This window comes from Ricinus communis, chromosome 10, assembly GCF_019578655.1.
Source record: "Ricinus communis isolate WT05 ecotype wild-type chromosome 10, ASM1957865v1, whole genome shotgun sequence".
NCBI classification, from domain to species: Eukaryota; Viridiplantae; Streptophyta; class Magnoliopsida; order Malpighiales; family Euphorbiaceae; genus Ricinus; species Ricinus communis.
In genome coordinates, this window is record NC_063265.1 from 3,397,827 (window position 1) to 3,413,480 (window position 15,654).

At 32.2% G+C, this 15,654-nt stretch overlaps 1 protein-coding gene across 1 annotated transcript; it reads right to left on the reverse strand.

The window, feature by feature from the left end:
• Window positions 1–1,146: 1,146 nt before the first annotated feature.
• LOC8276614 (protein SLOW GREEN 1, chloroplastic) lies at window positions 1,147–2,533 on the reverse strand. The gene has a single exon (XM_002532962.4). The coding sequence runs from the start codon at window positions 2,402–2,404 to the stop codon at window positions 1,379–1,381; it is 1,026 nt and encodes a 341-aa protein (XP_002533008.1). The 5' UTR covers window positions 2,405–2,533; the 3' UTR covers window positions 1,147–1,378.
• Between the last annotated feature and the right edge of the window lie 13,121 nt (window positions 2,534–15,654).

Here is a 15,654-nt window from a genome sequence, read left to right on the forward strand (position 1 = left end):
AAGAATAGCAGCTTTGCTACCATCACCCCTTTTTGTTTTCCTTTTGTTCCAATTCTAGGGTATTTCAGAGTATAAAAATAAGAAAAATAATATGCTCGCACACACACTAGTCTAATCACAAAAAACTTCCAAGCCAAATGTTGTACAAAATTTAGTTCAACTGCATCTGCAAAAAGCCACTTATTCATGCTCAATTCTACCAAGAATAGCAGCTTTGCTACCATCACCCCTTTTTGTTTTCCTTTTGTTCCAATTCTAGGGTATTTCAGAGTATAAAAATAAGAAAAATAATATGCTCGTACACACACTAGTCTAATCACAAAAAACTTCCAACCCAAATTTTGTACAAAATTTAGTTCAACTGCATCTGCAAAAAGCCACTTATTCATGCTCAATTCTACCAAGAATAGCAGCTTTGCTACCATCACCCCTTTTTGTTTTCCTTTTGTTCTAATCAACAAATAGAATTTGCTAAGTAAAGCTAACAAAGCCAAGCTTCATTAATATTCTTATTAGAAAGTAAACTGAAAGTGGTATAAAATTCTCTTAGCATTCTTACATCTTCATTTGGTCAATAACATCGTATTGAGTCCCTAAAGTTGAAGAAGAAAGCAGTAACAAGGATTCTTTGCTACGGACTGATTATGAGGCATTGGAGTATATTCAGATCCTACTACTGTTGCAAGAAATGAATAGATTTGGTGCATCTTGCCAAGGGATAGATCATAAGGAATATCTTGGCATCTTAAAGAAAATCAATCAAATTGAAATTAAGGAGGTGATGTTTTGACTTATAATATGGCTATTCAAGTTCAACTGAAATCAAAATCAACCAACATCAGCTAAACTGATGCTATGTCCCAGTATTTCAACTTATCAGCATTCAAAGTGCAACCAAGAAGGGAGGACCGAGTAGCTAAAAGAGCTAAACTGAGTATCAAAAAAGAAAATGTGTTCACGGCCTATTACATAGCATAGAACTTAAAACAAGGAACAGCATAAAGTTGCATACATTTCTTCAGAAAAAGAGAAAGAATAAATAAGAAATAATCAGATATAGAACAGAGTAAGGGCTGTACATATATAGTAAGGATCGTGCAATTTCCACGCCGTAACCAACCAATCTATCACCATTGAACCCATAAATGAAATAAGGTGGGTAACCATTTCTATTGTATCTAATCTTGACTAAAGATGACAGATATAATCCAGACAAATATTTGATAATCACTAAGAATTACTTATAACTAGCGTGCTAGATGAAACTTTTACAAAAATTCTATCATAGCACTTAGAATCAACAAAACCAAAACCAAAAAGAGAATTTTCAAGCAAAACCTTTGCTATTATTTCTCACCTAAATTCATTTCCATTTCTCTCAGCTACTTGCACCTGCTCCCTCTCTCTGCACCTTCTCTGAGAAAAAGGTAGTTGCAAACATATTATCAAGGAAAAACTCCCTGTATGGATGATTCTTTGGAACAAGCTTTCTAAACTGCTCAAACTTTTTCTCTGCCTCTTCTTTCTTCCTCAACAAAGTATATATAATCCCCTGACACAAATACGGCCTGAAATCCCTCGGCTCCTCTTTCACTAACTCCTCATAAACGTTCAAAGCATCAACATATTTCTCCTCCATTACTCTAATTTGAGCAATTAATAACTTAAAATCCCTCAAATCAGATTTCTTTTTCTCCTTCCTACATTTATCCATTGCAGATTCAATTCTCTTCAATACCTTATCAACTGAGTCCCCGGACTCCGCATGTGCCATCACTAATCCGTGATAAGCTTCCACGCGAAGTGGGTCTTTTTCTAAAATTTCTTCAAATCCTTTTCTAGCCGACTCGAAATCTCCACTGTAGCTAAAAATTTGAGATTTTAGCAGCGGCCATTCGTCCTCATCCGGCTCGAGCTCGATCAAACGGTCCACAACCTCAATTGCTTGTAAAAGCTTCCGGGATTTAATCCTAACCTCCATGAGAGACCTTAAGGTATCAATATCATTAGGGTTTCGAGCTAATCGGTCTTCGAGAGCACGTTCTTGTTCCTGAAATGAAACATTCGAAGGAGATGATTGTTCTGCGGGCTCAACGGCGGGAGGTGAGGCCGTGACTGGGGCGGCAATTGCGGGTTTCTTGTGGAGGTTGTTAAAGAAGAATAGAGCAGCAGTAGCAGTGAGAGTGATGCAGGTGGTTCTAAGAATAGGGTTTAGGGTTCGCAGTAGTGAAGGTTCAGGGTTTTGTGGTGTTTTATAGGCTTTGATGGAGAGGGTCTTGAAGGGTGACGATGATGGGGTTCTAATGGGGAGGGAAAATATGGGTTTGGTGAAAGATGGACGGTTAGGATTGAAGGAGAGGTTAAGAGGTTGGTGAGTGCAGTGCAGCTTAGCAATTGAATCCATGTTTAAGTGCTAAAACCCTGACGGTGATAAACACAAATGGAGAAGAAGAGAAGAGCAAGGAGAATTGCGCAAAACCCTGGACCAAAGAGAAGAGCATATGCTGCTGCTCTTTTCCCGTCGCTAAACGTCACCGTTTGATGTTGCTTGCGCAAGGGCTGAATTAAAACCTTGTATGGGCCAACGTACAGGTTGCCTACCAAATCCTTGGGTCCATATGTTTAAAGCCCGAAAGAGAGCCTCTTTGGATGAATGTTGTTAGGCTACCCATATTTTCACAACTAAATTAGAAATTATGTATTAATAATAACATTAATTATAATAATTTGTATTAATAACAACATTAATACTTTTCAGATTATTGGTATTACAATTAAATAAAATATGTTTCCCATAGTATGGTTTATTTTTCACATTAGCAAATTCATAATAAAAAAAACTAATAGATTAACTCAAAATTTAAAAAAAAAATTAATTAAAAAATTGAGGAGCAAACAAAAGAAGAGTACGTCCATCTATGGACTAGATCAAAGTTTGAAATCTTTAATAAGATGCTTGCTTACTTGGTGCACCAATTACTGTTTATAATGAATTATAAAGAACGTAAATGAATTTAAAGAGATGGAAACATACAAATCATAAAGCAGAAGCCATATTTTTCTTTTAGTAGCAGTCGTACTGCTTGGATATCACTATTTTCTATTTTTCTAATATTTTATTTAGAAAGGTGTCGAGAGCTGTTCATTCTAATAATTCTCGTACTGTAAGCTCAAGGTAGGATAAATTCTCAAGCTAAGATCAACTGAAGGCAACTTATCCATGAATGATCTATATGCTCTATTGGATTTTTGTAGCCGAATAGATCGTGCAAGCTAAAGACTCATAGCTAAAGGATCAAGAGAAAGAGAGTTTAGAAAGTCATATAAAGAAAAACTTGTTTATTTCTTGATTGATGAAAGAAGGCAACTTGCCATCCACTACTCAGGACTTCTCTTTATATAGAGGAGTCTTACATCAGATAGTAAGGATAAGATAGGAATCTCATCCTTTTACACATAAGATACACGATTTACAATAAGACAGTAAAGATAAGATAAGGAATCTTATCTTTTTACACATGCACACATAAGGACAGGAAAGATAAGGTTACACACTTTATATAAAGATAGATAAGATAGGAATCTTATCTTTTTACACTCTTTCAATTATTTCATGAAATGTGGAGGAGAGAGATTGGGTGTTGTGTTGTCTTTATTGCTTGGATTGCCATAGAAAACGATTGGATACCATGGACCACTGTCATTGTCTAGTGGCTGGGAATCTTGCATAATGGCATCTAGTTGTTCTGTGGTCAGACTTGGATCATCCAAAGATGATGGCAGCAAAGGTAAAGTGGACTGTTCAGTGGTGGAGTGTTCAGTCCACTGATTATCAGGTCCATTATAAGTGCAGACAAGTGGTGTAGAGACATTGGCCCTTCCGAGATCATTTTTTAATTGCAGAATAAGCTTTAATTCCCTTGTTATTGGTGGAGGAGCAAGATGTAAGGGCATTTCAATCGTTCTCCAATATTGACAGATGTTTTGGATGGCATATGTATCTTCTCAGAACTTAAAGTAAGGCCTGTGAAGAATATATATGGCATGATATCCTGGAGCCTTGAAGTCATTGTCTGTAAACAGTTTAGTTTCATGAATGATTTTGAGGAGATCCTTTTTCCATTGATATGGAGTTTTGAACCAAGTGAGATATTTCCATAGATATGTCCCTGCATTTGTATCAATATTGAAGAAGTATAGAAGATCCATGACTGGCACTTCTACAACATGATAACAAACTGTGGAAAGACACCACAGAAACCATAGTTCACTTTCGATTTGTGGATGGGTAGGAGAAAGGTGGTAGATTGAGCACCAAGGATAATCTGGATAGGTTCAAAGATTTATATCATTGTCTTTTGGAATTGGGAAGGGGTTGTTTTGAGTCCAAAAGGCATGACTGTCCATTGGTATTGGGCGTTTGGGATACAAAAGGCTGTTTTGAATCTTTCTGAGGGATGGATACCCAATTGCCAAAATCCAACTTTAAGATCAAGTTTTGAATAGTATTGGGCCTTATGGACGTGGACTTTTAGGTTTGAGATGCGAAGAAGAGGGAACTTGTTGTCTTGCAGGAAGTGATTTAGAGGCTTGTAATCAATAACAAGTCTCTTTTTCCCTCTTAGTTTTTCAGATCTTTTTTCCACGTAAAAGGCTTGACAGGCCCATTGTGAGGTTGTGGGCTCGATGAGACCTTGCTGTAGAAGAGTCATACACTCGGATCTGGCAAGAGCCAGATCTGTAGGAGACATTCCTAGATGGGTGGCCTTTGTAGGATTGACATCCTTGTTAAGCTTGAAAGGGAGCTTGATATAAAACTGAGGATTTTTTCATAAAGGTAGTGGATGTTAAAAATGTGAATGGAATTTCGGACAGAAAGGGAGAAATTTCTCCTTATATTGCAAGAATGGTGGTTCTGTGTCTGCTATGGCGAACAGATTAGAAGTATCTGTGTATGGACGGAATTGTCTCTTGAACTTTATTCCTGTAGGAAGAATTTGAAGCTTTTGCGCTTGATGATAAACATCAAAACCTATTAAGAGGTCCTTATTTGGGAGGTCTGAGCCAATGATGTGTGTCCATACCACACAGTCAGGAAAGAACCGTATTCCAATTTTTTGTTTCGTGACTAAGGTAGTTTTGAAAGTCTGGCCATTTGCTGCTCTAAAAAATTAGATATGAGATTTCCAATGCTCAGATGGGAGAACATCAGGATTCATCATGCTTCTTTGATCTTCAGTGTCAAAGAAGGCTATGACTGAGATAGGCTTTGAATACCTTGAAGGTAATACTTGTACAGGAACATAAGGTAATTGAGGTACCTTAATAGCAAGTTGAGACAATTGGGGAATTGGTGATGAAGAGAAATGATATTGCATCACATTTGCTAGTATTTCCTTTTCACCTTTTGTAGGGTGACTGATCACTAAGATTGGAATCATATCAGCATCATAATCTGAGGAGGATTCTTTCGAGGAATCTGTAGAATCTGAATGTTCTTCCTCTATTCCAAAGAGACTTTTTAGAGTGAGATCATCTTGTTCTGATAAGAGAGACTCTATGTCTTCTTCAAATGAATCTGGTAGAGACATGGACATACTAACTTGCTGGATCATTTTTGCTGCCTTTTTTGGATTTTGAGGATAATCTTTAGCATAATGCTCCTTTTTTCGGCAGATGTAGCATCTGTCTAATTTGTTGTCCCGATTTTTCTTTTTTCAGAAATATCTGAACTTCTTAGTATATGGCTTTTCTTTCTGAACTCCTTGCTTCTATTATGAGGATATTTTTGGAAATGGTGTCTTGTTTTCTTCTTGTGATTGGAGCAAACACAATTGGAGGACTTACATTTAATCTTGAGGTGACTTTTATTGCAGGCCTTTTGAACAATCAAATCTCATTGAGACAGTCTTCTTAATAATTCTTGCTGGTCACATAATCTCTTGATAGAGGAGAGCGTAAACTGCCAGATTTCTCCAAGGGTAATTGAAGTAACCGGCTTCTTTATTGCGGCGATCATATTATTGGCTTCTGGTTGGATCTCATCTGGTAATAAGTGATGAAAGTATATTTTAACGTATCATCACCATCGTGTCCACCAATGACATAATACAATTTGGACATTGCAGAATAATGTCTTTAAAGATCTTTGATTTTTAACGAACAACATTTTCGATCAAAATATTCTTGTTTCTGTTGTCGTTTAATGAGATCAAAGCTTTCAAGGAACTAATTATGGAGGACTATGTAATGAGAACCCATGTAGCACAAGAAATCCTACTTCAACAAAGAATCCTAATTCCACTAAAGATCCTAATCCAGCAAGGAGTCCTGATGACATCAAGAGTTCAAGCGACAAAAGGAATCCTATTTCCACTAGGAATCCTAATCCAATTAGGAGTCCTACCGAGATTCAACTTTGATTAATTATATTTTATTCACGGATTAAAGCCCAACGTGAAGACATGAAGATCATATCCGATTTATGTTGAATTCAAGTCCAAACGTAAAGCCCAAGTCCAAGTTTGAATATTCAAAGTCAAAGTCCAAGTCAAAATAGGAGTTTTCTTTTAACTTTTCTTTTACTTCAAGTTTTGTTTATTTAGGAGTCTTGGCCACATATCCTAGTCATTCTAGGACTAGGATTATTTTGTTTTAAACTTTATAAATAGAGCTATGTAATTCGACAAAAGCATAATCTTTGATGGAATAGAAAACCTTGTTTTTGCTTAAAGAGTTTTTTTGAGTGTTATTGAGATTAAAGCTTATTGTTTAGGTTTTGATTTCAACTTCTACCTTAATTTAATTCTATTAACTTGTTAGTTTCTAGGATTAATTAAGTTCATCTCATTATAGCTATTGATCTTATTTCTTTATAAATAAGGGTGATAGTTCCGCAAATAACTTTTGGCAAACCTTATAGAAGAGAAGATTACACACCAAGATCAATACTTATAAGGTTTACCAAAAGTTATTTGCGAAACTATCACCCTTATTTATAAAGAAATAAGATCAATAGCTATAATGAGATGAACTTAATTAATCCTAGAAACTAACAAGTTAATAGAATTAAATTAAGGTAGAAGTGAAATCAAAACCTAAAAAATAAGTTTTAATCTCAAGAACACTCAAAGAAACTCTTTAAGCAAAAACAAGGTTTTCTATTCCACCAAAGATTATGCTTTTGCCGAGTTACATAGCTCTATTTATAGAGTTTAATACAAAATAATCCTAGTCCTAGAATGACTAGGATATGTGGCCAAGACTCCTAAATAAACAAAACTTGAAGTAAAAGAAAAGTTAAAAGAAAACTCTTATTTTGACTTGGACTTATTAAAAGAAAACTCCTATTTTGACTTGGACTTTGACTTTGAATATTTAACCTTGGACTTGGGCTTTACGTTTGGACTTGAATTCAATATAAATCAGATCTGATCTTCATGTCTTCACGTCGGGCTTTAATCCATGAATGAAATACAATTAATCATAGTTGAATCTCGGTAGGACTCCTAATTGGATTAAGATTCCTAGTGGAAATAGGATTTCTTTTGTCGTTTGAACTCTTGATGTCATCAGGACTCCTTTCTGGATTAGGATCTTTAGTGGAATTAGGATTCTTTATTGAAGTAGGATTCCTTGTGCTACATAGGTTCTCATCACTGTGACCACAGCTGATGGAGTTGGCAAAGTCATTAATTGGAGCCTGGTGTATTCAGACTGTGACTGAAACCAATCCCTTAAACTGCCTGTGAATCTTGTCACAATTTCAGCAAGAACCTTTTTGAGTGTGGCACATTCAAAGGTCATCTGAAGATTAATCCATGCTAAAAATTCAGAAAGTTTATCTCTCCAATTTGATGGAAGCAGATTATTAAAAGTGAACCAAGGTCCTGTTCCAGTTGTGGATTTTGACCTTGGGTGTGCGGTTCCAATAGGAACAAAATATGACTGTGCATCATTTGTGCCATCTTCAGGCTCTACTACTTCTGGAGAGGGTTCAGTAGTAGAGGTATTCATGAGTATTTCTGTTATATTAGCCATTCCAGAGGTATTAGAAGAAGAATCAGAATCAGAATCAGAATCATAGGGGCTGATTAGAGATTGGTCTAGCAATTTATTGCCTTTCAAGACTGTATGATGCAAAGCCTTCTTTGTTGGGGTGTGAAGTTTTTTGGATAGAGGTGTGAAAAAGTGCCAAAAGGTGGGTAAAGAGTTTCTTCTTGCTCTGGCTGTGGAAGGAAAGGAAATGCAGAGTAATATGAGGGGGGCTATTGCAGAAGATGTGGAGGCTGCAGATGTGAATGAAGGGACCATAGAAGACTGATCTTTTCTAAGGTCATATTCAATTTGATCAATCTACTTTTTAAGTCTCGTAATTTCCTTTTCCTTTTGGGTGAAGGCTAGTGTAATTAGTTGGGGTATTCGAAGCTCTTTATCCAGGGCTTGGTATTTGGAGGTTAAGGAGGATTACAGCTGGAGTACTTCTTGAGAGAAGTTGTCCAACTTCTGATCTAACTTCTGCGAGAAATGTAAGGCCTGGTCTAACTTACCATCGATCTTTTTTAGGTACGTGTTCTGGGCTAGAGCATTGGAAGTTTGCCAGTTTAACATTTCTTCTGCTTGAGTGAGCTTTTCAATTTGCCCAGAAGAAGCCACTTTTGAAGGGGTAACCTCAGATCTCATATTCTCTGACTTTCCTAAAGGAGGAGAATCATGGTCCTGAAGCATAAAACAACTTTGGACAGGTAAGATTGTGGACACAAGAGTTAGTATTTTCGCACGACAGGATGGAGGAGAGACTGTTTTGGAGAGTGGCCTCTCTTTTTGTAGGATCTCTAGTGCCTCTTCATAGATAGGTAAAGGAGTTCTTACTTTTGATGTACCATCCGAGTCTTGATCATCGCGTTTGGGTTTCCTATGTGAACATGAAGAACTGTAAAATACCTTTGGAATCAATCTAGGCTTTTCAGGTTTAGGTTTTTGAAAACATGGTTCTCCCAGTTCTTCTACACAGTTGCATCCTGGGTCACATTTTGAGAGATCTATATCCTAAATAAAGTGGCCATTGATTTTGGCTGGATAGACATAGCATCCGGAATGCGAAAAGGCATGTACTGGAAGGCCTTTTTCAGGTTTTGGAGATGGGACTAGTTGTATCATTGATGCTTGAAAGATGGATGGAGAGGAAGATGAAGATTCTTCAGTTTTTTTAAAGATGGTCTTTACAGTACCATCTTTTTCTTTGATAAAAAGGGGATCTGTGGCTTGGATCTACTTATCCTGAGACTGGTAAAGTTTCTCATAGTTTGTTGCCCATTCAAGAGGGATAAGCTTCTCTAGATCTCCTTTTTCCAATTATCGTGGTGCCTGCACAATTATGGGAACTTGTCATGCATCGACTATGATGAACAGTGCATCTAATGAAGATTAAAGACCTGGTAGTTGTAGATTTATCACATGATCCTGCAGCTGATAAACTAATTGGTGATGTAGTATTGTTGCAAGGGAATCAACCAACTGGTCAACTCTAGTGATCTGGATCTCTACTTTCAATACCGTAGAGAGATACGGGTCATTGAGTGACATATTGAAATTAGGGAAGAAAGTAATTACTACACTTCCTGTATTGAGGGTTGTGATAATTGTTCCAATAACAGCATGCTCATATTTAAGATATCTGGTGTCTAAGAGTGACATCCGGGCAGTGACAAGTAAGCCCATTCTGCCATGGTAGGATAACACCAATCTAATGGCTCCGAGGTGGAGATGAGTATATCCTTGTCTCTTCCATTGTTGGATAAAAGACTCAGGAATCTCTAAAGTGACATATTATTCTTGGGTAGTAGCTGTTAAAGAACATTAGGATAATGCAAAAGACTGGATGTATTCCTTGACTGTGAGAGGGGGTTTGTGTAGTAATTGGTTAAAGGTTCTCCTCACCAAGGTTTGTTTCTTGAAAATATTGTACGGATTAATCATAGGGACAAGAGTTTTATCAATTTGGAAAGTCTCAAGAATGTGGGATATTTCTACAAGATTGTCTATTTTATAGGCTAGGATTTTTCTACAAGATAGGGAAAGTTGAAGAGTAGTAGTTTGAGTAGTGAATTCAGAACTTGCAGCCATATTGGTTCAATTCTCTTCTCTTTCACCAATGGCTCTGATACTAGAAGGGTGCCGAGAGCTGTTCATTCTAATAATTCTCATACTGTAAGCTTAATGCAAGATAAATCCTCAAGTTAAGACCAACTAAATACAACTTATCCATGAATGGTCTATATGCTCTATTGTGTATTTTGTTATTATCAAATCTCTTATTAATATGGCTCTTCATATTTATATTTTATATTATTAGTTTATATTTTTAAATTATATGTAAAACATGTCTTAGTATTACTAAAAAATTAAAATAATAGATGTTAGAATAATTATTTATAGATTATCAATAATTTAAAAATCAATTATATCTTATTAGAAATAATATATCCATTATTTATTTACCATTTAGTGATCAAATGTTAAAAATTTATATTTCCTTGGAAAGCAAATTTGCTGATAATATCGCTAATTTACTTATAATATAACGAAAATCACAAATTGAAAATTATCAATAAATAATTATCATTACTAAATTACCGAAAAATTTCTGATAAAATAATTTATTACTAATATCGTATTTTATTAAATTAAACCAGTAAATTACTAACACTATTTTAGTATTTCACTGACAGTTATTTTATCGATAATTTACTAATAACATTTAACTTTCATTACACTTCCTACAAGTGATTTTCTTATAATATTTTATTGTAAGAAATAGTCGGTAAATTAAATTACTGATAATATTTTTTTATAAGTAAATAGACATATTTTTATAGTGCACACTCCAGCTAATCAAAAGATGCTAAAGAATGTATTTATATAGACAGTTAAAAGTTTGTTAGCTAGCAAGCTAGTTATCTAGTTGATTATTTCGATTGTGTATATATAAAAATTATATCAATATTTTAATAAAATATAATAAAAATATTAATAATAATTGAATATTTTTTAAATAAATATTAATATCAAATATAAAATCTTAAATTAAATAAATAACAAAAGTGCCATGCATGGAATAAAATTGCACATATAATCAAAAACTTAGTGATGGTCGATCGTAATAATTGATAAATATCACTTTGAACAAAGATCCTCTACGTGTGTATATGTATATGAGTTTTTTATATTTTAGTATTAAAATTAATAAATATGTATCAATCATTTATGAATTTAGTGTATAGACGGAGATATACACCAAGCCTAAACAATATTTTTTTTCATAGATAAAAAAGTACTATCTCAAGAGTTTATTGCCGACTTCTTTAACCATCCACTTGGTAAAATAAAAAGAAAAAATATATACAGTAAAATATCTCTATAGTGATATTTTATATAGAAATAACTTTTGGATGGTCATAAAATATCTCAGTCTTAATTTTGAACTAGGTGTAAATAGAAATAAATTTTATATTATAATAAATTAATTATAAATTTTTAACTCTCATTTATAATAATATTCATCCATATAGTAATATTTGTATATGTATTTTTATAAATATATATTATATTATATTTTATCTTATTATATTATTATTTTATCTCATCAAATTTATTTATATAATATAACAAGATATTAACATATTTTATCTCTAGTGTTATTTTTTACTCAACATAATTAATTATTAAATTAAGAAAAATATTTAATATTTAAATCTATATTAAATTATTAATCTCATCATAATTATATTTTTATTTAATACCAAACGTACGATTTTGGAGAGATTTTATTGCATATTAAAATACTTTATACAAAACTTATATGGAGATCTTCTTATATTTATTTCTACAAATCTAAATAAAAAGCCCCGTGCATGTGTTGTCTGCAAATAATGCTGTGGCGAGTACGGGGAACATCTATTTGTTTTTCTGAATGTCGGTCGGTTCACTTCCAGTATTTGGTAGAAACAAGGTTGCCTTCTAAAGAAGACCCCAAATTAGCAAATGAAATTACCAGTTGCCATTGCTGTGGTCCTTGCTGTCAGTTTGCATGTCTCACCAGCAGACGGACTCTGGTGGTGAGGTGGTGAACCTGGTCCACTCAACAGAGCCGGTGCTAGCTGAAGTTGGTTCTGTCGTAGAAGGAATTGGGTCTCTTCTTCTAACCGAGCACCAAGTTTCTGATGTTTGTTTGACCCTTCGAGAGGTGAACTCTGTTTACCACTGCTCAGCCAAGTGCGGGCTAAATATTTTTTCTCACAATATGACTTAGGGCCCTGATTGTCTTCAGTCTGCTCTGCTCAGCTGAGCGTGTAATCTCTTTCTTGGAACGAATTCCAATTCAAAAAAAAAAAAAAAAAAAAAAAAGAAAGAAAATAATTAACTTACAGTTGTTTTGGCCTTGCAGTGATCGTTATTATTCCCTAACTCCTACTATAAGTTCATGTAAAAAGTTTGAATACCTCTATAACTCTCTCACTGCGCAATCAAAGGGAAAGGGGAAAAGTTAGAAGAAAATTAGTTTCAATAGTCTCTAGCTATTAAAATTTCTCGGAAAGAAGAAAAAGATGAATAAAGCTTCTATCATATGCCAATTTTGGAGTATAAAAAAATATTAAGAAATTAATCAATCCCCTTTTTTATTACAATAGGAGTAATAAAATATTATTTTAATAATTATTTTGTTCATTTCATATTAATTGACGTTTTCTTAAATAAATTTTTTTGATTATCTACTGTTTTTATTTATCCAATAGAGTATCAATTCTTTTCTTATATTTAAATTTACATAATAAATTGACAATTTATATAAAAGAGTAATTTAGTGTCATTTAATTATTTTTTTGTAATTAAATATATTAAATAATTTTTTAAAATATATATATTTGTTATTTTTATAAAAGATATCCTCTTTCATTCTAAAATATTATTATTATTATTATTATTATTATTTTCTTTTTTTTTTCTTTCAGTTGTTTTCACCTTGGTTCGTGGTCATGCATAGTATTAATGCATGCATTAGGTCAGCAGCAGCACCATACATAGAGTAGGCAATGATACGATATAATAGGAAACTGTTAGCATCGATTAATATCCAACTGCGTAATTACATAGAGACAAATACTGAAAAGGCGTGCGACACTGACAACCCAACCTACCTTTCTTCTACACGGTCCCCTCCCACCCCACCCAACCCTGCCCTTTTATCCTTTCTTTCAGTTCCATTACTCCTCACTCAGTCCTTCCATCACTGTATTCATAATTTTTGGAAATAAGTTTATCATAACAACAATGAAGGCCCCAACAATCCTATTGCCCTCGAACCATTGGAATATTGCCTTCTAAATACACAACCATATTTCTCCTTCTTTCGAGTCAGATTTTAGAAAGCAGTTATCAGAAAAAAAAAAAAAAAAAAAAAGAACTGTTGTAGTGAGCGCGTCCTTCTCTTTTTCTTTCTCCAAAAAATGGCTAAAGCTCCTTTAATAATTATGGACTACCTATAATCTATAATGTATATGAAAAAGTTCAACATGAGAGACATATTTACTAAAGAACTCAACAATTATTTATTTAAATGGATTATTTATTAATCAGATGTTAGATTAAAGTAAGTAATTAGTTAGTTTATATTTCAATTAAACACAGAGAAGAACAATTTGATTAAAATAAGAAAAGGGTGAATTTAATTAAATAAGAAAATAAGTAAAAACAAAAAGATATATTTTGTGGGTAAAATATAAGTGAAAGAAAAATCGCGTTTCCATAAAGAAATGAACTCTCTTAAATGCAGCAATGAATGACTGAAGGATCCAAATCTTTTCAGTGCCTTAATTGTACAACAACACCAAGACGATTGCCAACAAATGACAGAATTACGTTATTTTACAATCTTTTTAGCTTTTTCCTTTTTTCAGGGCTTTCTTTTTTAAAAGGTTTTGAGTCGGATATGAATAGTAATAATTTATTAGAATTCTCTCAAAGAAAAATAATAAAATCAAATAATTCTAATGTCTAAATTAGAGTGAAAATCCACTGCTATCCTAAAATTTTAAAAAATTATATGTGATGCATAGAATTTATTTTTTCACATTGCCGGAATATTATTATTTAAAAAATTGATAAATCGTAGAATATCACAGCTACAATTTCAATATATTTATTTATTTATTAAATGAAAATTATAAATTTTTGAATTAGTTTACATAAAAGATTTTATTTTTAAAAAATTAATATAAAAATATTTTAGTATGTAATTTTATATAAAAGTTATATATTAAAATATTTTATGTAAAAAAATTTAACTCAATTTTTTTTATATTTTTAAATAAGTATATAAACGTACTGAAAAGTCTCTTTAACTGTGATACTTTAAAATTCACTTAAAAATTTTATTTAATAGTAAACATGAGCTTTAGTTCTATTTTTTTTTTCTGTCATCACAAATTTTAGTTTTGAAATTCAGTCATTTATATTAATTAATTTATAACACGTTTCACAATTTATTTTTAAAAAGTAAATAGATTGATTTGGATAACTGAGTTATACATATAAACAAAAATGAATAGGAACTCCAATGAGAGAATGGTTTTCGTATAAAGAATTCTAATAAGAACAAACATAAACAAAATAAAAAAGAAAAGAATGCATGCATGTGTCATTACATAAAAAGGAAAAAGGAAAAAGGAAAAATACTAAACGATAACACCACAAAATCTCTAACATTAATGAAACCCATCCAAAGGTGAATTCCTTCATAATAAATACTTACTATATTAGGTATATGTCGCGTTCAGAAAAGAATGTTATATTGGTTATACTTTAAATTAAATTAATTTATTATGCTTATATATTAAGGTTTTAGTATTTTTATACTACTTTCAATTTTACGGACGCAGCCCTTTTTTTTCTTTTTCTTTTTTATCAATAAAAAACGTTATTTACATTCTATTCATTTAAATACCATTTTGTTATCACATTCGTTACTGACGCAATTTATTTTTAGCTTCAATCATTGTTCTTTTAGTTTATAAGCTATTGAATTTTTACGTCTCAAAAATCGATTAACAATTTTTTTCAGTTATAATTCTGTGGAATTACCAAATTGTTTATATATAAAAATTAGTTAGCTCATTTTTTTTTCTTTTATTTTTCAAAAAAGAAAAAAAAGGATTATAATTGTTTATATAATCATATATCATTTGGTTTTTAGCAATTTGCATATCTACTAACCGATGTAATTAACAATTATTTTTTTACAGAAACTTAGCAATTTGTATATTGTTAGCCGGTTTAATGTTGAGAGAATTTTTAGAATTTATTTAGTTGGACTGATTAATGCAATTGGTAATTAATGAATGATAGTTAATAATTGGTAGCTAATAGCTAATAAATTAAATTGTATGATAAAATTTTATTAAATATTATTATTATATTAAATGATTATTAAAAATATAATTTTTTTACATTATTTTATTTAAATAATATTATTTTTAATAATATAAATTAATAAAAATAATTAATAATAATTAAAAATATCATAATTAATTTTATTTAACTGTATAATATTTATTATAAAAAATATTTATAAAAATTAATTTAAAAATTGAGATTAGA

Bases quoted from the DNA above. Each gene is read 5' to 3' on its own strand.
- LOC8276614 (XM_002532962.4), bottom strand. From the start codon at position 2,404: ATGGATTCAATTGCTAAGCTGCACTGCACTCACCAACCTCTTAACCTC.